Source organism: Homalodisca vitripennis, chromosome 7, assembly GCF_021130785.1.
Source record: "Homalodisca vitripennis isolate AUS2020 chromosome 7, UT_GWSS_2.1, whole genome shotgun sequence".
In the NCBI taxonomy this organism is placed as follows: domain Eukaryota; kingdom Metazoa; phylum Arthropoda; class Insecta; order Hemiptera; family Cicadellidae; genus Homalodisca; species Homalodisca vitripennis.
Genome location: NC_060213.1, coordinates 135,568,655 through 135,595,474, shown reverse-complemented (window position 1 = coordinate 135,595,474; position 26,820 = coordinate 135,568,655). Strand labels below are relative to the sequence as shown.

General features: G+C 32.6%; 2 protein-coding genes across 7 annotated transcripts in view; both read left to right on the top strand.

The window, feature by feature from the left end:
* The window catches only part of LOC124366380 (calmodulin-binding transcription activator 1), a 148,016-nt gene extending 130,354 nt beyond the window's left edge, over nucleotides 1–17,662 (top strand). For 2 of the 4 annotated variants that reach the window (XM_046822895.1, XM_046822891.1), the window contains 4 exons: nucleotides 1,628–1,806; nucleotides 2,046–2,120; nucleotides 6,420–6,536; nucleotides 7,867–17,662. In XM_046822895.1, coding sequence (XP_046678851.1) covers nucleotides 1,628–1,806; nucleotides 2,046–2,120; nucleotides 6,420–6,536; nucleotides 7,867–7,897 — 402 coding nt within the window. In that variant the 3' untranslated portion in view covers nucleotides 7,898–17,662. Of the gene's footprint in view, nucleotides 1–1,627; nucleotides 1,807–2,045; nucleotides 2,121–4,001; nucleotides 4,030–5,464; nucleotides 5,700–6,419; nucleotides 6,537–7,866 lie in introns of those variants that run through there. The other 2 variants (XM_046822893.1, XM_046822894.1) reach the window with 2 other exon arrangements.
* A 5,836-nt stretch (nucleotides 17,663–23,498) lies between these two features.
* Nucleotides 23,499–26,820, top strand: part of LOC124366379 (integrin alpha-PS1) — a 75,428-nt gene continuing 72,106 nt past the window's right edge. For 2 of the 3 annotated variants that reach the window (XM_046822889.1, XM_046822890.1), the window contains exon 1: nucleotides 23,500–23,766. In XM_046822889.1, the coding sequence (XP_046678845.1) occupies nucleotides 23,573–23,766 (194 nt within the window). In that variant the 5' untranslated portion in view covers nucleotides 23,500–23,572. Of the gene's footprint in view, nucleotides 23,767–26,820 lie in introns of all 3 variants that reach the window. The other variant, XM_046822888.1, reaches the window with a different exon arrangement.

Genomic DNA, 26,820 nt, shown 5'->3' with positions numbered 1-26,820 from the left:
TGAGTAAAGAACACTTTTTAGTTGTATTTATTCAAAATGTATTGAAACGTTATAAAATATCAAAATAATGCATTATTTGCACCTTTGAGACGTTAAAGCTATATGTTTTGTAAGTATGATAATTTTTTTAAACATGGGTACATGCAATATACTACTTCACAATTAGTGCACTCATAAGCAGTTTTTCTTTTGTGCTTACTCCAAGTGGTATTTGAGCCAGTATTGTACATCAATGGTCAATGAATTGAAAGAACTGAAAGTAATCTATAACCAGACTTGCCAAACGAAAGTGACGGGACGTTTGACGGCAAAGCTGTGATTATATATTCTGTCACAGCAATAGTTTCACAGTCGAAATAGAACTTAAAAACGCCATTAGAGAACGTAAACAGCCATAATATAGATTATTGAATAATTCTGTGATGGACGGTTAAAACGGTCAGTACTCATTTGGAACCATTTTCAGCTACTACTCAACAGGATAAGTTGTTTTTTTGTGTGTGTGTTGTTGTGATGAAATTAATAAAATATTTTCTTTTTGTTAAATTTGGACTGTTTCTCTAAGATACCTTCCAGGGTGCGGAGGCACTTCCTTTTCCTCTTTCTATTGACTATTGTCTTCTTCTAAATTGTGACTTATTGCCAACTACTTAATTCTCGGACCTACTGCACACCATGTAAATGTGAAATGAACCCCTAGCAGTTTACAATTTCAACAGTCCCATAAAATACTGAAAACATACTAAAGGTGTTGACAACCAATGAGGGAACTTTCCATCCTTGTCCAAAGTATAAAAAAAATCCTTAGCTAACATTCCTACAGTCAAAAAGCAACTTTTCTGCAGTTTCGTCTTGGTAATTACATAGTCTACACAGAGTGGATTATGTCTAAAAATAGTCAATCTTTAAAGATTGGTACTTAGATATCCATGCCCTATGATTACCTCACTATCTGAGGAAATAAACATCTGCTCACAAGAAAGAGCATTTGTCACTATAGGAAGTTGAAGTTTTGTAGACTAGTAATATTCTTCATCTTCTTGTCTGTTCATTGTGTACAGTTTGAAGTACTTCTAAAGATCACATGATTGGGGATTCCACAGAAAATTTAGGTGTCATCATGTTTAATGCTGAACCAAATTTTCCAAGACATCATTTTCCTTGATCCATATATCCTGGACCCTGACAAACAATATCTTAATTGATCCTAGCGAAATATAGGGAATGACCTAATAAGTATTCCAGAAAAGTTTGGAGTTAAACACACAAGAGTTTAACCTTTTCCATTTAAATTTACTAGACCCTTTTGTTTCCTTGTACTTGCATTTATTTTTAACAAAAATGCATGGCGTTGATTAAACTTTTTTTGTATGAACTTATTTGGACTATGTTTTGCTTATACAGAGTTAGTTTGTTGCGTTAATACATTTTTAGTTTATTTTTCTACTCCAAAACACTAAAAAAACTAGGCATCTCCAGGCTTTTAGTTGTCTCTGTAGATTCTTGTTTGGCGTTATATTAAGTATAAATAACGAGGAAAGCAAAATTAAATTACCCTCCATTTCATTCTTATCCCGTTATAATTTGTCTCATTAACGTTGACAACAAACAATGTTGTGGTGTGCAGTACGCCTACTTCAAGCAGATGACTCGAGCGGCGATGGTGATACAAAACGGTTTCCGCTCGTACTGTGAGCACAAGAGGTTCAAGAAGAACCAAGAGGCAGCGGTGAGGATACAGAACTACTATCGCAACTACAGGGATCAGGGGAGAGCAGGGGAGTCCACCCCACCCACTGGCCTCAAGTGAGTACCGCAGGGATCCGCACTAGGACCAATGTTGTTTTCTTCATAAACTCTTTCCACACCCACCCTCCACTAGTTAACCACTTCTTTTCTCAAAAAACTGTTACAACAGTAATGTTTAAGTTGCAAATTTACTATTCATTATTTGTCCAAATTTTCATCATTTGGATTAAAAATTTTAAAACAATTTAACATCCTTATAAAACACAAACTTATATTAAAACATTTTGTGGTTTCAGGCGGACATATTCTCAGAGGAGACAGCACCAAGCTGCACGCAAGATCCAACAGTTTATGAGACAATCCAAGAACAAGTGAGTAAACAGCTCAGTCTCGCAACAGTTTGAAATTCTGGATCATTCGACAAAATCATGTAATTTTGTGCCAAAAATTGGAAAATATTTCAGTACAATACGAATTATCTTCATGAGCCAAAAAATGTGTACTTTAGTATCATTTATATACAATGTGTTTACGTAACCGTTCGACTCATTTAATGTACTCAGTACATCATGTACGTTTCGCTCCACACTTGTTTTGTCATTCTCAACATTTTGGGTGAAACTCAATCCAAACAAACAATTTGCTGATTTAAATTATTCTATTCAAATGCTACCTTACGGTATAAAAAAATCTATTTACAATCAATAATAAAGTTACATTTATCAGCTGAAGACAATAGATAGTAGCAGTTTTATGGTGCCATTCACAATTCAGCTGATGGTAATGTTTATTAACACCTTCACAGTTTTTGACGTAATTTTACGCTCATAGCGGCAACTACGTAAAAGTTTACTTCTGACGTAATTATTATGCATCGTTATATTATTCCTGCTTTATTCTGCTGCTTGTCGTAATAACGCACAGAAGAATTTCTATAACAACTGCGTGTCACACAAGGAGTTCTGGTGTTTTCTACTAGATATCAACACCTACTTGGTCCTCTATCTTGAGTGTTTGTACCTTGGTGAGTTCCCTGTAGTCGCACAGTGCAGACAGCTACCACATGTTGCATGTCACCCATCCTGGAGTATTTTACAGTTTTATTTCTAGTGTTTATTGTACTATACATAGAAATATCTGATGTACAAATAGCCGAATGACGTTGTTTTGTTTGCGTGGTGATGACACGGATACGGATAGTGAAAATGACTTAGGAAGATATATAAAAAATAGTACGATTTTAAAAATAACTTTGTTTCATAAATAAGTATGTATCTAAACTCAACAAACCTGTCTTTGTAAACAAACAGCAGAAAAATCAGTAAAAAAACATAATTTTAGTTACCAAAATAAAACTGCTCTATTATTTACTAGAATAAAATCAAAAATCTTTTTCTCTCATCTTACAACCATCACTAGTCTAAATAATCTAGAGATAATAAAATGTTAATACTTACCAAGTATATATTTTACACCATTACATATGCAATACTGTGTTTTGAAATTCCAATGTTATATTAGATATTATAATATTATCTTTACAATAAACAATAATTTGAAACACAAATCCAGCCACATCTAAAATGGTTCTATTGGTTAAAATGAACAAAAAGGTTGCTCTAACTTATTTCCTAATTATGTTTTAGTTAATAAATTTCCATGTAAATTTACAATTATCACTTGAACTGCCTTAGAGTTATGAATTTTTAAATATAAATTCAAGCAGGTGGTAAATTAGTCTAGATATGGGCTCATTCTAGAATAAACTTTCTGTGTCAAACCATTCCTCAGAGATTTGGATCACATTTTCAAATTTTGTACCCTACGATCCATATTATTCCAAAACAAAATGTTAACTACCTCCTGACCAGAAATGTTAGGAGGTAAATTTGACCCCTCCCTCAAACTTAAATCTTTTGAATATGTGCCGCACATTATATAACACCCTGTACATTATTCTCCAACAGACTACAAACAGACTAATCATGTAATCTTGATTGCTATTGCTATATTGTATAAGCAAAAGTCCATCTTTTGTCAGTTACTGAAAAATCAAGTAAAAGTGTTTTTTAATGCTATTAAAACAGATAATAGAACTGTTTACCGTATAATCAATTTCCATCAACATTGCTTTTTTTGAATGGCTTATCTATCAGTAAATAATATATATATATATATATATATATTATCTTTGAGATGATCTTCGATAATTTGTCAGTACAAACAATTTTCTTTCCCAATGCTCTCGTCAGTGTGTGGGAAATCAGTCCCGGCACGATGGTAAGTAACTTTGCACATCTAATCTTAATGTGATAAACTAATCATATTTCTTTTATATAATAATCCATCACTGAATTTAAAATAGTATTTTTACAGTCAGATAGCATTGTCTTTGAGTTTTATTCTGTAGTATTTTAAACAACCACGATTAATTACGTTTTTGCCTGAAAAATTCAAAAATATATTTGATTTATAAAGTACTATTATAAAATTCACATGGATTCTTAGATGTGATAGATCACAATTTGATTTTGTATCCTGATAAATGGAACTTTGCGAAGAAAAATATTCTTGCATCTAACGTCAAAATCTTCAACCTTAAGTTAGAAAGTAAATAGTTAGTAGTAAATACCTGGAAAAAAGAGGGATCAGATCCGAGACCTGAAGAAAGGCTCAATACTTCAGCAATCACAAATTTTTATCTCTCCATATGCTACAGTGTTCCAGGCTCCTAGATATAGGCTAGGAGGATATACGATTAGTAGGGTGGCCCGATGCTTCTAGGTGTGAAACGAGGCCATGTGCTAACAGAACATGGCTTTCTTTGAAGACATGAGACATGTAATGAAAGTGTGTTTAAGTGAGAATGATGGACGCAGACTTTATGAAGAAGCAGAAGAATCAGCACAGCACATATGGCTAAACTCTCTTGCTTTTTGTAAAAGTAAGAAAAAGTCCTAGTAATTCATCTCTTGAGCCGAAAGGACATCAGAGAACAGGAGCCCACAAATCTAATTGGTTTTTGCAGAAGACAGAGCCATGAAGAATTTAAGGTTAAATATAACTAAGTGGGGCACAAAGGTCCTTTAAGAACTAAGTGTAAGATCTTAGACTCTTTTTCTCATTTAACAAAAAAAATAATAAGTCCTTAACAGCTATATTTAAATACAATATGCACTCTAAGTATATGAAAGTCATCTTAAACTTACTCCTTAGTTTAAGGACCCATTTCCAAAATACAACAGTCTGACATTTTTCCGTACTTAGTTGATTACCTTTAGGTAACAAGCACTGAAGTTTGACCACATCAGCCCTGTCTGGAGGTTTGCTCTTCTATAAGGCACTGTGTTTCCATTTGGATAAACATCACCAATGTCAGAGAAGTTGGTATTGAACGTAGCAAACCAAAAAGGATGATGAAGAGAAGTAGCCCATGACAACTGCTAAGTGATACCTGATACATTTATGATATATGATGCATGGTAATTTTTACAATGTGTGTTTTAGATTTTTCCATTTAAAATCTCACCTTTTAGCAAAATCTTGCAACCCAAGCATTTCAAATTTCAAGAGGCAGAAGGACCTATATTTCTCAACACAGCCATCACATGTCGTGTTTCTGTTGTAGGTTATAGAGAGAACGAGCAGAAAGAGAGAGGCAGGTGGCCCTATATTTCTCAACATACAGCCATCACATGTTGTGTTTCTGTTGTAGGTTACAGAGAGAACGAGCAGAAAGAGAGAGGCAGGTGGCCCTATATTTCTCAACATACAGCCATCACATGTTGTGTTTCTGTTGTAGGTTACAGAGAGAACGAGCAGAAAGAGAGAGGCAGGTGGCCCTATATTTCTCAACATACAGCCATCACATGTTGTGTTTCTGTTGTAGGTTACAGAGAGAACGAGCAGAAAGAGAGAGGCAGGTGGCCCTATATTTCTCAACATACAGCCATCACATGTTGTGTTTCTGTTGTAGGTTACAGAGAGAACGAGCAGAAAGAGAGAGGCAGGTGGCCCTATATTTCTCAACATACAGCCATCACATGTTGTGTTTCTGTTGTAGGTTACAGAGAGAACGAGCAGAAAGAGAGAGGCAGGTGGCCCTATATTTCTCAACATACAGCCATCACATGTTGTGTTTCTGTTGTAGGTTACAGAGAGAACGAGCAGAAAGAGAGAGGCAGGTGGCCCTATATTTCTCAACATACAGCCATCACATGTTGTGTTTCTGTTGTAGGTTACAGAGAGAACGAGCAGAAAGAGAGAGGCAGGTGGCCCTATATTTCTCAACATACAGCCATCACATGTTGTGTTTCTGTTGTAGGTTACAGAGAGAACGAGCAGAAAGAGAGAGGCAGGTGGCCCTATATTTCTCAACATACAGCCATCACATGTTGTGTTTCTGTTGTAGGTTACAGAGAGAACGAGCAGAAAGAGAGAGGCAGGTGGCCCTATATTTCTCAACATACAGCCATCACATGTTGTGTTTCTGTTGTAGGTTACAGAGAGAACGAGCAGAAAGAGAGAGGCAGGTGGCCCTATATTTCTCAACATACAGCCATCACATGTTGTGTTTCTGTTGTAGGTTACAGAGAGAACGAGCAGAAAGAGAGAGGCAGGTGGCCCTATGTCTCAACATACAGCCATCACATGTTGTGTTTCTGTTGTAGGTTACAGAGAGAACGAGCAGAAAGAGAGAGGCAGGTGGCCCTATGTCTCAAGGATGCCCCTCAAAAGTCATCCTATCCAGACAGTTCACTTTCCATAGAACAAAATAACAGTTTCAGGTATGTTTTATCATATCGTGTTCCTAGTTTTAGAATTGTTTACTAAAATAATAATATAAGAATTCAATCATTGTTTTTTAAGTATATGACTCTGAAATTATGATTCAGTGATAGACTACTGCATAAATATTTGGACGAGCAATCTTCCCTTCCAATCTTTCTACATTCAACTGTTTCTGTGTGTTAGCAATTCGATGCTGGGAGTTTAAACTTTAAAAATTGTATTCCGCAAAATACAATCGTTTTTACCTCAATTCAAGTAAAGTTTGTTTGCTTGAAACCTGTTATAGATCACTGAGATTTATGATAGTTCAATACACCAAATATTAATTAAACCATTGAATATATTCAATGGTATACTTAAGGTAAAGTTATATTGAGTTATGATTTACATGATGAAGTAGAAAACTGAGAAATAATTTGAGAACAGGTTAATATATTTTACAGGTTATACTATAGTTCGTATTTTTCTTCTTTCCTGAAATTTGGAATAATAAGACCATATTACCAATCTTTGATGTAGGTTTTATTTTTGACTAGCTGTTTCTCATGGCTTTGCACACTTTTATTAAGTTTGCCCTTCTATAAGCACTTCTGCTTTAAGTTAATTATATTTCCAACGCCGATGTACAGTTTCCTTGTTGCCACGATCAAGAAAATCTGTCAAAAGTGTACGTTTATAGCCATTGTACATGTACATGTACTTTATTCTAAAGTGGTCTAACACTCAAGTTTTAAGTTCAACAAGAAATTGATTTAAAGACAAATATACATCATAACATAGCACCTTCAAATAGTGTTTGGCTATTTAATATACGTAATTGTCCCGTAATTGCAGTTTATAATGTGCAGGCATTTTTAAAACTTGCATCTTTTGCAGCGCCGCCTGGTGGCGAGTCACATCAATGGACACAGCATATAAACCTTCTCTGTGGAAAAATACATATACATACAAAATTTCATAATGGTCAGTCAAATAGTTTACGATTCTATAAAGGACATACAGACAAACATTCATAATATACTAATATGTATGTATGTGTATGTGTGTGTGTGTGTGTGTGTGTGTGCGTGTGCGTGTGCGTATTAGGACACCTCATATATTTTTATGGTAAAATAACTGTACGTTTTTTATTTTATTTTTCATGCATTTATTTATTTTGTTATTTAAATTTTGCTGTAATAGTAAGGAAGATATTGAAGCTATTTCTATTTATAAAAACCAATTCATTGATGAATTTGAAATAATTCACAATAAAAAAGGATTAGTCTCTACAGAATACCATGTTCTCATAATGTTTTTAAGTTATATTGTTTTTTTTTTTTGCAGAGCCGCTAACGATACAGACAGCCCCGGCTGAGCTGGCTACATGTCTGACCGTCTGTCTGTCTTCGTTCGCTGCTCTCGCCCCTGCCCAGTGCAACAATCAACAAGCAATGATCTTTACCTTTACAATCTTCTAGCATCGTATCTGCTTAATGTTACGATATGTATCACTTTACGTTCGCTGCCAGTCGTTATCCGGTTGCAGAGAAACATCGTATGGTGCTAAGACATGTTTTCTCACAGTTGTTATGTTTGTTCACTACAATAACTGTGTTATGTCTTATTCGAGTATTTCAGCTCAGTTCTGCTCCAGCCTGCAAGTGTTTATAAACGCTGTCACTGCAATCTTAATAATTAAATCATTTAACTGTTATAAAAGTGTAACACTTAATAAACCTAATGTTGTGGAAAGTTCACTTATTTGCCAACACGTTAACCTTCTGCACTCACAGATTGGTTGTCCAGGCTTACCAACTTCGCAAAACGTTATTTTTTCAGTTAGTATGAATTCTTACAAATTATAACACTTCAGCAGTAATATTTCCTTATCACGTGGGAGATATTTTTTATCTTAAGGAATAAATTTCTTAATAAATATTTAATAATTTAGATTCTTACAATTGTAAATAGATATGATCTACTTGAAAGAAAACCATGTATTAAATAGATGAACTTTATAAGGGTTTAGTTTTTATAATCATGAATTATCTGCATGAACAAATATATCTTAATAAGAACTTTACCAGATAGCACAAAAAGGCAGATTACCATAGTACATTTTCTGTTCCTTTATTTTGGTAAAAACGTTGTTTATAACTTGTTAAATTTTTATATAACGCTGAAAACTTTTGATACTAAAACACGATTCTGTGCTAATGAGTAGATCTTTGTGGTTGTAGAGGTGACTGAAATAGAAAATTGTGTCAGCAGGACCCATCCGAGTGCAAAAGGTTAATGTTTGAAAAATAAGTAGACTATTAAAACATAAATTAATTCAATTGTTGCTGTTCAAAAGAGCTCTATTCTTTTCCCAATACATTATAGAATACAACTGTTATATGTAGATCATAAAACAGTTGTGGACATTTTGGCCTACTTGATAAAAGCACAGTAATAGTAACTGTGAAAATAAAAAAAGATTTAAAGAGTTCTACTAAAAAACTTGTTCTAGTACAGTTTGTAGATTCATTGATCGAAGTGCACGCCAATTCAGATTCCGGAAATCAAGGAAACGTTTTTTAAGTTTCATTTTCTAGAAAGACAACAATGGTCACAGTGGAAGCAGCAAGGGCAAATATAAGGGGGGCTGCCCCCTTCGAAATTTTGAAAGACAAACATTAAAATTGCACCCTGTCTGTTTTAAGCTTGAAAACATTTATGAGGTCTTAAAGCTCAAACTTTTCTGGGGGAAGATTCCTGAACCCCCGTTTTTGGAGGGTATTTTATACTTCATAAACACTCACTGTGTCATTGTACCCCCCCCCCCCGAAATTATTTCTAAATACGCCCCTGGGAACAGGAAATAAACACTGTACATTACTAGTTGCAGTTACTCAGTTAAAAAAAACAAGTTGTGCATACAAATTAAAACCCAACCGATTTTAAGAACTTGGTATAACCCTTACAAGCCAGAGTCAGCAATCTACTTTGTATTATATACTTACATACTTTCTTATTCCTATGGCCACTAGAAACCCCACTGGGATTGGCCTCACTAACAATGCGTCTCCACACTCTTCTGTGTTGGCTTATCCACAGATCTTGTTCCATCTTCCTCAGGTCTGCTCTTGTCTCATCTCCCATCTCATGTTTGGTCTTCCTCTTCGTCTCATTCTCTATGGTCTTCCTTCTCACACTTTTAAAACGACTCCTCACTTCTATTAACATGGCTCAGCCGTTTTAATCTTCTGCTTCTTAGAAGAGAACTACATCTGGCTCCGGGTACAAGTCTCTTAGCTCCCAATTTTTCCTAATTTCCCTTTCTCTTTTGCTCTTGGAAAGAGCCAAAAATTCTTCTAAATGTTTTGTTTTCGAGAACCATTAATTTTTTCTGGGATTCTTTTTTATAGTGGCATATTCGACTTCTTCACTGTCATCCGTACTTCTCTGAGAATTCTATGATAACATATTACAAAGCTTACTTGCCTAACTATAGTGCACTTACTTACAAGACAAAATCCAAATCCCAAAAGTAAATCAATCATTATTCGTAAATATATTGAGTATAGCGATGGTGTCAAGTAATGTTAGAGCGTTAGAATTGAGTGATAAAATAAAAGTTAAAGTATAACATGCGTCTTCACTGTTGTTCTGCAATCCAGACAGTCCTGGATTGAATATACTGTTTGTTCTGAGAGCCAGCTAGAGTTTTTAGATTCTTCTCTGGTAACTTCTGGAAATCAGTTGTAGAAGGCAGGTCTTCGATAGGAGACTTCTTCTCAAATAGACACAGATGATGAGTGATTAGGTGCAGTATAAAGATATGCCTATTGTGCTGTAAATCTTTTGGTCTCCTAATTTGGCTTGATCTGTCTTTACTATATGCAGAACTGGTTTTACGATCTGCAGGACAGCTACTGTCAATATCTTGAGTTTGTCGAAGGCTTCTCTGCAGATTGGTCTTAGTTCTATTAGTGTGACCCATTTCGGAATGACTAGTACTCTGAAGCTTGAGGTGCTTGACCCACTCCAGACCACTAAACTATCATAGGCGACTTTCAAATTAAGATTAGTAGACAGTAAATGCTTCAACTTCATATTAATTAGCATAACATCTTAATTAGGGTTTTTTACAAAATTGAAACACTGGTGTAAAGAATTATCCCAAAATATGTCAAAAACATCTAGCATCACGTATGGTTCCCAGGTATTAATAAATATAATACTCTTCCCATCAGCCCAAAAACTGGTTGTTTATATTCAGGAGGAGATTGTAATCTATAGTTTCAAATTATGTATTAAAAAAAAATGTTAGAACTAAAAAATGCAATTTTCAATGTCTTCACCATTGTAAAATAAAATAAAATAAACTTTCTATATTTAGGTTTGAAAATTTGATTCTTTAAAGATTCAAGAGGATTGTGTAATATAAATAATAAATATATCTTAAATTTATCTCAGGTTTCATGGGAAGAAACCAATTATATTCACTGTAAAAATAAATAAGAAAATAGGTTATATTACCCTACCCCTTGTGTAACATAACCTCAATCCTAACTCACTGCTGAATTACGTTCAGGATTTGAAACAGAATTATTTATTCCAGCTAGGCACCATAGTAACACATCGGTTTCTTCAGTAGCCTTTCTGTTGCCACTGTGGCCACCCTAGTGAACAACACAGATTATTTCTAGCACCGATTTTAGTGGTCTGACCATCATGCTCTGGTCACACCGTAATAATATGCAGAAGACATCAAAAGCGAACTTGCAAACTGGAACCAGCACGTGAGTGAATTCAGAAACCACGAAACAGATTCAGTTCGAGAGATGACGCTGAATAGTTACAGTTTTGGTGTGTTTATTTTCCAAACTGGTATTAGTTTATTGGGATGGTTATGTTTTAGATTTAGGTAGAAAGCTATGATTCGTTGTTACAAAAAATAAATGACATATTTTTATTAAGTTAAGTTGGTCGGCCTGTTTGTTGGTGTGATCACGTGTTCAAGATCGTATTTTTGATACAAATGGTTCGAATTTAGGTAACGTACATTTAGTTGGTCAACTATTAAGTAGGTTTTAGGTATCTCACAAGTTTGCCATTGTACTAGATCGGTCTCCAGACTTATAGCGAAAGTCCTTTTACATGTTTACGAAACTGTCAAAACCGAAGTGTTAGGAATTTATCAGTTCGGAACTTATTTGCACGATCATTTACAGTTGATGCTCGTGGAATTCCCTTGTGTGTTTTCTTTATCAAGTTAGTGTAGTTTTTTTTCAAGGTTTACTGGGTTTTGTGAAGCAGTACATCCAAGCATCTGATAAAACATAAATTTCACCATTGAAAAGACAATCAGTTTCACCAAGAGAAGTGCAGTTACAATGTTATTGTTTCATAAATTGTCTATTGGATATTTGTCAACTTACCAACTAGGCCTATTTTATAATTTTTGTATGTTTCCCTGTTATTTTGACTATTTTTACGTTATTATAACAATGTTATTAACGTAATGTAACGTTATTATAACAAAGTTATTAACATAATGTAATGTTATTATAACAAAGTTATTAACGTAATGTAACGTTATTATAACAAAGCTATTAACGTAATATACCATTATTATAACAAAGCTATTAACGTAATATACCATTATTATAACAAAGTTATTAACGTAATATAACAGTCTGTTAGCAGACACAAGAAGCACTTGTCAGTGTGAAAGCTCCGGTTTGGACAAGTCTGGAGGTCGGGTCTCAGTTAAGCTGTAGACTAGAGAATGCTTGACATTGGCTCAAACCATTAGACTTGTAACCATGTAGCAGTACAAACTCATCATAGTGTTTGTTCGTTCAATAGTCTTTCCAATCGGGCGATGAACTAGTGTTGTTGTCCATTGTGGATTGAGAGAAACCTGAAGGAAACTCAGGAATAAATACTTTTACTATGATATGTCAAGTTCCAGTACGTTACAGAACAGCATTACGAAAAGAGTTACTATAACTATGTTGATTTGTAAATTTATTACTAAAACATGTGCGTACATGTAAATAATTTGTCTTAATAAATTATTAAAAGGACTTTGGAATTCTCCAATTTCCGCAATACCCAAAAATCACAAAAGAGAGCAAAAAACACCTGAATTCATTTGAACTTGATTCCCAAAAGCTGAACTTGAAAAAGATCTCAAAATTAAATCGTACAGCATATAGGCCTTAGAAGAAATAAGGTTTTATAAAATTCTTATAAAAATGTGTGGTTACTTCTACGAATTGAAATTTTTTTGTTTTATTGAAAGTAATGTATAATTTAGAAGTATTATTTCTGATCGGCTTCTTTGGACAACTGCTAAAACGTTATAAAAATTACTATTTTATACGTAAGGATAACCATAACATGCTATTTATTTTTTTATTTCTGAATTTTTATCACACTATGTGTACTTTCCTTACCAATTATATAAACAATTATTGCCTAATAGTTAGTCATGCACTAAACTATTTTACAATTACCTTCAAAAAATTTATATTTTGTTTATTTAATCATCGTTAAATAGTACCTTTTCATTTTTGACAAAAATAAATAGAAGTTATTTGTTTATTTTCAAATTCAGCTTGTTTACTTATTTGTGACACTGTGAATAGTATAATGAACTTTTATTTAGAAAAATAACATTTATCATATTTTAATAATCGATTACCGGTACATGTATAAATAACCATATACTGTATATAAAACAAAAAATAAATTATTTGTTTTTTTATTATTGCTGTGCTTGGTCAGAGTTAATTAGCCATATTACTAAGGATGATTGAGCCAACATATTGATATGAGAATCCATCTCAACAATTAATTTTTACTAATAGGTTTCAAATTAAACATTTTATTAAAACATCAAATATAGTTTATAAATTTATAAACTATACTTAATACTATACTTGGAGTTTGGTACAGCTCATTTAAATACCTATAAAACTAAAGTATTGGAATATTTTCCTACGGGAGATGATAAGAAAATGAACAACAATACTAGATCTGCCCTTTGTAAATACTAATTCTCTTGTTCAATATACACCAGTCACTGTACTATCCGTAGTTTAGAATAATTTTTCATATTTTCACATCTCTGATAAGCCACTATATAAAAAATATACATTTTAACTATTATAGTGAATTACAATGAGGTAGGTAGGTCGAGGGACACTTTGAATATTCAAACGTAGCACAATCTATTGTTTGTAAAGTTTTCTTTTTGGTAGCTCACAAGTGAAAAAATATTCGTATTATTTGTTACTTTGGTAAAATGGAGTAATGTTTTTATTACTATTAGATATTACCTTAGCGAATTCAGGTTGCATTCCTTTTGGCGTTTTGCTTAACGATTGTCTCCAATGAAATTTGTGCTCATAGTACAACCATCTGTCTGAAATACAAGACTGTTTCGTTTGTATTTTGTTTTCATGGTATCTCTAAGGTTTAATCGAAGTTTCCGAAATGTGTTTTGTTATTCTTGAAAAAAGTTGTTACAGTTTTACCTTGTTTGTTTAACGATAAGTAAAAAGAGATAATTAGTGTAAATTGAAAATAAAATTACCTTAATTATCTCTTTTTACTCGTTTTTAGTGACTTGTTTTCATTGTTAGCTCTGGTGTCAGGTAGTTGGTAGAATTTTCCGTTTTAGTTGCCATTTGTGAATGTTTTTAAATGTTTTGTTTGACATCAAAATAGATTTCAAGTACTTTTTTCTCGGTCTATTAACGCTTCCCCTGTTGCATGTAAATTCTTGTGATTTTCCTGTAAAAATTTAGACATTTCAATATTAAAAAATTTGCTACTCAATTTAAACACATTTTGATGTCTTTTATAAAATGTACAACTCAATAATTTAGTGTTAAAACTTTATAGTGACATAACATCACGTAGGAGGATGTAGCAGTTTCAAATCGGTCGTAAATGTTTTCCTTAAGGAATATCCTAGCAATCATCACTGTCAAATTGAATCTAATATATTTAAGAGAAACATGCTTTTTTACCTCTTTTTAAGATTATTTCTCTAAATTTGTACAAATGTTAATAATTAGTTTAAAATATTCCCTTTGTTTCTTTTACAATCAAATCGCTAAGTTTAGAGATTGAAATTGAATTTGTTAAATTAAATTGATTGTTTACACTGATTGTAATGGCTCATTTAAAACTTTTGTCTAAAGTGTTCATATTGATGTTTTTCTCAGTCAGAACAAAGAATTACAGTATGTGAAGCAAAGTCGCATAAGTAGATTCAGATCGGCGCCTTGCTCCTTAGAGAATCCTCCGTCATACTAACACCAACGTTGTCATTACGTTACACTTACGTCACATTATATCTGCTATTTTATCGTGCACTTGTATCTCTGTGTGTTGCAATATAGGGCTGTGAGGAAAAACATTGTTTTCATTTTTTTAATATTGTATTAACAGTTTACTACGAATAATGTGAAAATAAAATATTAGCGTTTAATATTTTAAAATATCAATATTATTTTTCTTAGCCGAACTTTTGTTTTCTGTTATTACATTGTTAAGATTGTTATGTAATTGATGTAGCCTATTTTCATCATTAGATTTCCCTGTCCTGTGCCAGATAATTACCTTTAAAAGGTCGTCTTGTACATAATTATAATTCCGCTTAAAATTTCCAGTTCGATTTCACTGTCTCACATATTATCCTACGTTTATTTGCATATTCTCTACAATGTAAAATATAGTTTCAAACACTTATAAAAAATGTTTTGATATTTTGCTTAAGATTTTATTCATAGCAACATAGAACTGTGGTGGTCAAATCGACATTTAAATGTTTTTATGTTTGTGACTTTTAATAAGGCATTTACTCATGTGTTTAAAGATCTCCTAATACCGATTTAGATAGTACAAAATAAGTACTTAATTGATTTTCTCCAGTCTGATTAAGTTTAATGTACGCCTAGTTTAGTGGCGAAGTGACTATTAATGTTCTGTCTCGTTTCTACCAGATAGTATGTTAGCAGTGAGTTTTATATTGCCTTGGATCAGGGCTTTCATGTTTATGTGAATTCGTAGATTTTGTATTGCGGTAACTCTTTGTTATGTGTAGAGAATTTTGGCAAAAATAAACACGAACTAGTGCTACCTATCTATTCTACAGTAGATTCTTGTCGGTTGGTGTAGTTTTGTTAAAATACTTAATAATATGCTTTGATTTAGTAAATAAGTAATCAACATTTTAAAGACAAACAAATATGGTAATTATGATGTAAATTTATTGGAAGTTCTCTGAATTTAAACATACTTTTTCAAGTTATAATATTTTTCAGAAGACTAGAATTTTACCTTGAAATTATAATCGTACTGAAATTATTGTTGTATTAATGTATTTAAAACTTTATTTATGGCATTTTGGATCCGTAATAAAGTTACAAAGCAGTTTATAAAAAGTCTAGTTTTTTGCGATAGTTTCATTAAGTCCACTCCCGTCCCATTTTACTTAGTCTTTAGTAGGCCTATCTTACAATTACATATTTAATTTAGCTTTGCTGACGCTTGCTCATAAACATAACACCAATATAACAATATTATAGTTAAATGTGTTTAATGTACGCTAGATGTATTTTATAATGACACTTGTATGTGTTTATTGTGTTCAGATTTAATTTTTACAATATATTATATATATATATATATACATATAAATAGTCACTTTACTTCTCTCCTAGTAGTGTGTAAAATATGACGGTGATAGTAGCATCGAGATATTCAAAAGTTTTCCGTACTTAATTCTTTTTAGTTTTGTATAGTTCATTGTCTGTTATTAAAAGCTTTGTTTTAAAACAACTGACTATACGTTTCCGAGACTGAACACTAATATGCTGATGCGTCCAAGTTCGCAGCAAAACTACACTAACTGACACCTAACCAGCTGATTATAATGTCTAGCCTACCCCATTATAAAAGACATGCTTTTCTTAAGCACAGGCCTAAGTAATAGTGCAATGCTCTTATCATCTCAATTATTTGTATGTTATATGATAATACATTGTTAAGCTTCTATCTGCTAAATTGTTATGTACACAGTTTTAACTATTTGTAAATACTTTTTATATTTGTCTTTCACGTCCCCTTGCACAATACTCCCTTGTACGTATACGTTCAAGTGTTCACATTTCCGAGTCAACGCAATTGTCACATCATTTGGTCTAAAAAAAAAAAAACACAATGAAAACCCTTTGCATTATATAATTTGGTGAATTTTACTTTTGGATATTTTAGATCGTTAGCCTATTAACTAGTTTTTTTTTTTATTGATAACAGTAATCTGTGTGATTACATGCTTTCAATTCAGTTTATATTAAATGTTATTAATTTTTTGTGTTATTTATTTGATATTAATGCACTTTGTTGTCCTGTTAGTGGTAAATAACATTATAAATACATAAATAAACAACTTACAAAATAAACCACTTTCATTTTGTTTTCTTTTTTAAGTATTGCATCTTAGTAATAGTTATTGTTGTTTACCTTCTCTGTTTGAATGTTTGTTAATATTGTGTGTAAATTTTATTTTTTGTTTTGTCAGTGTATTTAAATGTTAAAATTCCAGTTGTTTTACTTAGCGCTATATATAATTATATTTTTCATTACTTTCTAAATGTTATTGATAATAAATTTTATTTTTACTATATTTATTCCCAATGTGAGTGATTAATTATGAATACTTATAGTGAAACACTCACTATAACCAATTGTTATACATTTATATGTTATTTTGTAATATCGATACCTCTTAAAGCCTACTTTAAACAAATTACCCGTTAAAAAGAATAAGCAACCAGATTGGTGTGGCGGTCGTGTTGACAATTGTTACTTAGCGTTAGGAACGTTACCATCTCAACCTGCTTAGCTTGTTTAATATAATATATATTATACATTGTTATTATTATAATCATTGCCTATAGATATATTTTTCAACATTAGATAAGAAACAATTCCCTAGTCAATATGGACTATTTTTAATCAATAAATGACTTGTACTTATGATGGTCACTAGTTTTACAATCCTCACCTTTTATATCCTGTGCTTCAAGTCAGTTGCCATCATTTGTTACTATTACATTCATTATAACAAGTATCCGTTCTCTTTCTTATTTATCCCCACAAACCCTCGTAGTGTTTTTACGTTGGATAAATCATATGTCAATAGCATAGATAGGATTTCAGTTAGGGAGGAAGTAATGATCTTTTCGTTAATATTATGTACCATATTAATGGTATAATTGGATAATGGAAACCAGGCATTTTGATAAATGATTAAATACATTACGGTACATTAAATCTTCAGGACGGTTGCGGATATATCTGCAAAATCAAACCAAGCCAATACCAATCTATGTTTCATCTGAACCTGTTTAAAACCTGTATCAAAGGTAAAAATATGTGTGAAAACTTACAAAAAATTTATTTAATGAATATTTTTAAAAGAAAATTATTTTGTGCATTGGTAAATATTGCAGTCGGATATATCAGCAAGCTTTCTTTGCCATTAAACCGTTAAGAAAATGACTAAGTGAAAATCTTTAATCACACACTAGGTTTTACATCTAAAGGTGTCAGAAAAACGTTTTTCTGTAAACAAAATTTTCACCAAGCCTAAAAACTTGTACTTTACTGATTTACCACAAAGGATTAAAAAATAAGTTCCTTTTAACCCCCAATGGATTGCTCAATTCCACAATTGGATTGCTGATATCTTGTCAGGCCTTATGGTATGGCTCATTTCATCATTGTGTCATTGCCTTCTAGTACTCACTATCATCTCCGGTAGAATGCTTAGTGTGGTTTATGCTACTTAGTATTTTTAACAACAACCTAAATTTAGCGTTATTTTCTAAAACTGCTATAAATTAACCATCAGATTGCAGTAGTATGTTCAAATTGAATAGTACCTATTTCATATTATAATATTATCAAGTGGTGAAACTAAGGGGGGAGGGGATGAGAGGGATAGAACCCTTTCCAGAATTCTTAAAAAGTGTACAAAATTTTGTATAACAGCAATCTAATTTGTTGTAAGTACAGCAGTTTATTGTTTTACTTTGAATTAGGATACTTTAATTATTTAAATTTACATTTATTCAGGGAGTTAATCTTTATCTAACTGGTACAGTAGGTGGTGATGAAGAATAGGCATATCCAGGAATGAGTGTGGTTTTCCATCCTGGAGCACTTGGTATGGAATCTGCTGTCACTGAAGGAGTCGCTGTTTTACAGCCTCCACCATGATACCAGTTGGAAAAAAAATCATAAAATGATAGTAATCATAAAATGAATAATAAAACCACAATTTGAAGTAGATGACAAAATTGGCTAACTTAGAATAACACCTACAATATTTTAATAACGGTATATATCCTGAATTTATATTAGTACGGAAAGGAGAAAAGGATGTGAAACACTACTAAACATTTCAGCTGTCCAATTAAAAGAGGAGCATTTCTTGATATCCTTGTTTAATCGCTCAGTCGAGGTTAATCATTAATGTAGATAGTGTAATCAATAATTAGTAAGAATACTTTTTGAATCTCTTCAGACGAACATGACTCCAGATTCCATGAGTCGAGTCTATAACAGCATCAGACTTCAGTCACTGGTCTAAGAGGACGGTGAACTGAAGTTAAAACTCTAAGTTTACATTGAATCAACCCTTCACACTATAGATACCTTATGTGAAGAAAACTAGGTTGCTCCACCTTGTTTAGCGATTGTGTCTAAAACATCGTCACTTACATGTACACATAATGAGCAAGGACGTAACCAGCGAGGTGGTCCAAGGAATCCGGACTCCCCCCAAATTTTCAAATTACTTTCTTAACAATCGGTTATTGGTATTTAAGTAATTCAGCATTACTAACATGTACTGCTGAAGGATCGTTCTCAACATTCGGGTCAAGACAGTTTTAAGGAACAAAATGGGGAATGAGCAGTTGACTACAATTGCTTTACTTTCTGTTCACTACGGAAAAATATCAGCTGTCTTGACCCCCTCCCCAATTTTTTCCTGGCTACGTCCTTGCTGATGAGACAATGAGAATACCTTTTCACCTAAATTACATTATACTTTGTAATCTAGATGTTTCTGATATCGAAACAATGCTTACATCATTCATTGGAGCTTTTTCGTTGCAGACTCTTGGATCTTTTCAGAATATCATGAATCCAGATTTCACGAGTAAGGTCTGTAACAGTGTCAGATTGTATGTGTTGCACTAAGAGGAAGGTGGACTGGAGATTAACTCAACATTTACATTGAATCAACTCTTGCCGCCATAGATAGCAAAGTTATGTGTAGAAAACTCGGTTGCTCCAACGTACTTACAGATCTTATCTAAAACATTGTAGTGCACTCAAGTAAAAAAACCTTGGTGGTATGACCCTTACTGATAATTCTGTGTATTGAACAGAGAGAGAGAGAGAGAGAGAGAGAAGTTTTTATTCAAAATCTTTAAGATTTGACAGGCGTCAATGAGCAAAATGTCATAAATGGTCATTGAAAATAAACAAAACAAAGATAGTTTAGTAATGAGTTAACACAAAATATCCCAGTCTCTCCAAGAGATGAACTCATTTACAAAGTAGAAGGGTCGTTGTGACAGCCACTTCCTGAGAGGAGACTTCATCTTAGGGTAATCTAGGCTTTTCAGTTCTTTGGGTAGAACATTGAAAAACTTGGCTCCTCTGTATGCTGGTCGCTTTTCAAAGAGCGCAGTAAGTATAGTACTTAACAGAACAGTAAGTGAAGTTTGTGAAACACGTAAATTTGCATCACAGACTGGTTACTTCTAGTGATGGAACCAAAATCACTACCTGTGATTTTCCCACTGTTCTTTAATTACAGGTCGACCTGTGATGGCAGCGAGTGGTTCGCTTGAAACCGTTCATCTCAGCGCTACACAAACTAACTAAACTGATTGTTAACTCGCATGTAGTGACTGGCATAGAGTAAAGAATTAAAAAATACGTATACAGTGTGTAGTCAATGAAAGCCAGTTCCTAAATTTAATTTTCCCTCGCTCTCCATTGCATTACTCTCCCTAGCTCAACGGAAACGGGTGCACCTAGTCTGCCATATCCCACACAGTACCAAATTCAAATTCATTTATGTTACATTTTCACTGGAAATTTGTAAATTCTAACGACTTTTATTTCTAGACGTATGTAATGATGGTAAATTGAGAAATGAGAAACTTTATTTCACACAGAAATCATTAAATACATACATATTTGTAAGTGAAATATGTTCCCAGCAAAGGCATATGCCTGTGTGCTGGTAACGAGCTCTAAAAGTCTACTAAACAAATATAGCAAACATAAAGTATAAATAAAAATATAAGATAGCTGAATTAATTCTAAGAAACAAAAAATTAACTCTTGTAATCAATTTATGAATAGGTTTAATATACTTAAATTAGCGAATTAGAGATAGATGAGAAAAGAAAGGTAATACAATTTGACACTACTTATTTGATAAGCTAATTACAATGACCTAATTTGTAAAATTATGTAACACTATAAAATTTCGGCATCCTTTCGTCCTGCATGTGAAACTATCAACAAGTACAAGACAAATCAGCAATGTCTCTCTCTATATCTTTCTCACTCCTTTCAGTCAATATCCCTCTCACTCCCTTTTACATTCACTCACACTTACCTCCCAATTTCTCACTCATTCTCTCTCACACACACCCAGCCGCTCTCGTACACACACACACACCACACAAACACACACCCCCCACACACCACACCGCTCGTTAGGAATATATAGAAACAATAAACCGTTCAACACCTTCTCTCCCCACTTCAACTAACCATTTGTTTACTAATTTTTTGTAACTATTTATTCTTAGGACATCGTTAACTTTAAGGTGTGCTGGTAAATTTGAATACAACATGTTAATTATGTAAAACGAACAGGTTTTGTTAATAGATTTCGATAATCTAGGAATCACAATTCCAATATTTTGCACTGAACGAGTAAGGTAGTGGTGGCCTATAGGTGTGAAAAGGGTAGACTTGTTGTCAAAAATATATAAAATGAGGGTTCTTACATAGAGTTGATTTATATTGAAAACTTTAAATTCATCGAAAATTAAGTTTGTCAGGTATCTTCTGTCATGCGTTGTGGCAATTACATGCGATTTGATTGCCATTCTTTGGACTCTTCATACAATATAAATACTGTCAGTGATGTAAGGAAACTGCAAAAAGTGTGTGTGTGCGTGCGTGTGTGTGTGTGTGTGGTGTCATAAACCCGCGGTAATATCAAATCAAATCGTTTAATTGCATAGCAATCGTCAATTTTCATACCTAACTTTTTTCATCCCACATCAAGGCCACATTCAATGTTACAAAATTCGAACATTCACTCCCCATTCATTCCATGCCAACTACGCCCACTTTCGGCGCTGGAGTCAATTTCCTCATCGCGTTGTCTTCCAGTTGAACACCAGAAACTCATCAACACTGTAGAAAGCGTTTGACGCCAGTTTGATACGAGTTTTTAACACCTTGGGTGTTGAGGCATTTTAAATTTTGTTTGCCAACCTGTTTATAAAATGAACACCTGCCTGCGAAGGTAAATGTTCATAAACCACCGTTCTGTGCATTCCCGAACGGTAGTTATCTCTGCGTCTTGTCTCATATATGTATGTCTCGTCCTCTGGTTAAGGTACATTTAGACAAACAATACAAGGTTGTTTTTAAGGAACACGGCAAAGTCAACAGTTGCAAATTCTTAAACGCTGTCCTGCACGACTCTGAAGTTTAATTTAGTGATAATGTGAATTGCTTTTTTTGTAATTTGAAAACTCTCATAAAATGCTTGTTTGCACAGGTTCTCCACAAAACGATTCCATACGAAAGGTGGGGATAAAGTAGGCCGTAGTACGCCGTAATCAGTACCTGATTCGAGCAATATTTTGCCAAAGATCTTAAGACATAAACTCCTGAGAATAATTTGGCACAAACATGATCAATGTGATTTTTCCATGTCAACCTTCGATCAAGGTGTATTCCAAGGAACTTTGAAGAATAAACTTCCTGCAATTATGTATTTGCAACCATAACAGCAGGATCTCTTTCAATGTTTGTAGAGCGCATTAAAAAGTTTAGGAAATTTGATTTTGATGAGTTTATCTGAAGATTGAGACTATTGAAATGTTGGATACAATCGTTAAGGTGAACAAAGGTATGTATTTCTAAATTTTTTTGTACTTTCTATAAAACAGAGTCGTGTCATCTGCGTACTGCACAAGCTTTCCATGCAGTAGTGATGATTCAATGTCATTAACATGTATCAGGAAAAGAATTGGGCTGAGTATTGATCCCTGGGGAACTCCATAGCTCAGTGCAGTAGGTTTTGAAATTTGATTCGAAACTTGGGCGACCTGTGTTCTATGGTTTAGGAATGAACTAATCCATAAAAGTGGCACTCCTCGAATCCCGTGGGATTCCAATTTGTCAAGCAGTGTTTTGTGGTCAACACATTCAAATGCTTTATAAAGTTCAAGAAATACACTTAATGTATGATTGTGACCTTTAATTCTCTCTACAACCATATCGACAAAATTCACTATAGCGTCAATTGTCGACTCTGAAACCAAATTGGTCGTCTGAAAGCTGGTTGCGCTTGTTCAAAAAATGTAGCATTCTTGACAAAAAGAGTGTTTCGAATATTTTGCTCAATAAAGGCAAAATGGAGACAGGCCTATGGTGTAAATTGTTTTTTCTTTCTATTTAGTCAGAACAAGTTGAATATGAGCAGTATCCACCTATACAACAACGAAGCCTTCTAGCTGTTGTATTACGTACGGTAATTATATGCTGATTAGGATATGGTGTTTTTAAGAGGCATTATTATGAGAGTAGATGTTGGTAGAAGAGACTGAGTTCGAGTGGGGGCAGAAAAAAGCCTGGATGTTTTTATTGTCAGTCAGTGGAATCCAGTAGTATGTGGGAGTGGCGGTTTCAATGTTAGTGATATTTAATGTACTTTATAATGAGTAATAACGCTTTTAGTTTATTTTTATCTTTAGTGTTTTTTGTAACCGTGGTCTTCGGCTTTAATTTAGAAACAAGATTACCTGTGATAAAACGAGGAGGTGGAAACACATACTTTGGTTATTCTGTGGCCGAACATCAGTCGGTGAATGAAATAGATGATGCCATTGAACATAGTTGGTGAGTGTCTCTTTAATTATTAAAATTACAATACAAAAAGCTGGCTACTTTTATTTATTTATTTTAAAAATATGCCTAATATAACTTATGACCACTTACTCTTTTCATTAAGCAGGGGGAAGGCTTAAATTAGGTTAAGTAGCCTTGATATGTAGGTTAATTATTTTTATTGGGTAGACTAATAAGAAGGCTTACACTGTTGGGTACACTTGTTATTCCGTTGTTTATGTTGAATGTTTCGATTGTTTTTATAAAATAAACAATTTGATATTACAATTTATTTAATTTAAAATAGGCTATGACTTCAACTTATTAATAAATTAAAATTATGTTAAATGTAAACAATTGAGAACAAAATGTAACTCATTTTTGGAGAATTTGAAAATGGTAATGGATATGAGATTGTGGCAGTTCTGGTGATGGTCAGTATAATATTGGCAGACTGTTTAGCACCTTTCTGGAGCAAACCCTTTTCTCTATTTTCCAAAACCGCTTGCTCACTGCTATCCGGGCAAACTGTTAGTATTGTAAAATATCTCTTATGTATGCCTTAATATATTATGATAAAGTTGGTTTTGTTATTTTAATGCTATTTTAAAATTACTTTTGTTATTGTAACAGGCTATACTTGTTAATGTATTATACTTCTTGTTGCATACAATTATTAGATAAATTGAAGTTTATATGACGAATCATTTCATGATAATAATCAAATAACATGTGTAGGTCCCTTATTAACCCTATAACTGGCAGTCATTTCATCCTGTAGTGTCGAGCTGTTTTAGAGCTTCAGGCAAGGTTTTTTTTTATTTATTAAAAATATAAAGTAGGAGTAATATATATATAAATGTAGGCTATATATTTTTGTTCAGAACTAAACAAAGAATAATATTTGCATTTAAAGTAGGCCATAATAAAATATTAATTTAAAAAATGTTTTAAAAAAAGCAAAAAGATACCTTAATTTGGGTGGGACCTTACCTATAAAATCAAGTTATTGCGAGTAAAATGTAAATGTGAGATAATTTATGTCAAATTTTATCTTGTTTTAGAAAAACAAACCTTATACACATTTATAAAGCCATAATAAAGCTGTAAAACAAAATCAGTTCTGTGCATAAATTAAGAAAATTAGGTGTATACATAAGAGTTTAGTTTATAAGTGTTGCTAATACAATTGTACATGAATATATATGTTATATTACATATTTTTTTACTCAGAATACGCACCTTTAAATTACTCGTTCTTGCTTTTACATTGAATAAATTTATTGAGACAAGTATCATTGGAATTGTAATGAAATAGTTCAAGTAGTTAGTGTCTAGTACTTTGAACATTTTCAACAGACGTCATTTTGTTAATATTACTGAAAATAAACAATAATTTTTTTATTTTCTTTTTATCTATTCAAACCTATGTACCAAATTTGGTTTCTTCAGCTTAGCTAGTTTTAGAGAATAGTTTTTTTATAAAAAGTACAAAATGGTGGCTAGCGGCTAGACGAGACATTTCTTCCTTATCCATAGAAGTTTGTGACACCCTTTTGTGAAGATCGTGTATTTATGGACAATTTTAAATGAAGAACAAAATTTAAAAAATACATTTTGTACCAACCAAAACATATTGGAAGTATATTGTATTCTATTTTCACCAGAAAAATATGTATTCCTTATTAAATTGCAAAACAATTATGAAAATAGGTTCAGTGTTATTGAACAACTATATTTTTCCAAAAACTAGCAGATATAAAAATATCAGGCTGGCAATTTATAATAGGATAATATAGCAAAATAGTTACAGAACTCAAAGGATTAAGGAAATAAATAATAATGGACCCTTGCTGTTTAATTTTATTTTACGATAAATGATTACAAGTCCCACTTCACATTATTTATGGTTTTTGTAGTGGAAAGTACTTAAAAACTATAAAGGTTTAATTTCAATATTCTTCTCAGCTTGGTTGTTTGGGTCCAGTGTAATTCAGCTTTAAACGTTATACATTTGTCCAATCAAGAGGTTGTGTTTGTATACAGAACTGTTATCCTCATCTATTTGCTAATAAAATATTCTTTTGTGAATGGGTAATAGTTTACATGAACGGTAAAAAAATATACAATGTTGAATACTAAAATTAGTATGACCCATTTTCTATTACTTATTAACTTTTTATATAAATGGACAAGAATATTCACTAGGCCTAGAGATTTTTTACAGCAGATCTGAATTGGCCCTCAAGAAAAAAAAAAAAAAAAAAACTAAATAAAGTATTAAACTAAAATATTTTACTTATATTGATTCTCACCATTTAATAATCAAAGAAAAACTATAAATATTAGAATAGTCAGTACCAAACACAAAAGCCTATTAAACATGGGTGTTAAATACAAAAATATTAAAAGAGGTAGTTTAATAACATTCATCACAATTAATAAAACTAAATCTGCATGAATTTAACAGATAAAAATTCCTATGGCTTTCTGAGACACAAAATCTTTGTAGTTATAAGGAAATGCAAAAACATGGATCCTTACCATACTAGAGTAACTATATTTCTATCCTAAAGAAGGCTAAAGCTAGAATTTGGTATAATTTAGTACAACAACCTATTTTCGATTAGAATATTTGGCATTTTAAAATTATGTTCCCCATTAATAACATCCAACTAAATAATTTGATACCAGTGAAAAGCTATCAACTACTGGATAACTGAAAAATCCTGGAATTTTTGTAATTAATTGTTTAATATTTACAAACCATAGCAATCAATTAAGATGACAAATCCAGTCACTAAGGGTATAGAACAGTTTAAATAGAAGAATATCTAATAGATTTGGGACATTTGCCATTGTTATATAATACAAAAATTTGTCTACGTAATATATAACGATGTAAAATGTCTGAAAACTATTACCCCTGGATCTGTCTAATGACTAGTGACTAGTTTTTAGTCGCCTAAAAATGTTTCTTCAGTGTGAAACGACTAGTCACTAGTCTTTTGCAGCCATCTTTATAATCAAACTTTGCTATCAAACATCAGATTTAAGTAGGACAAA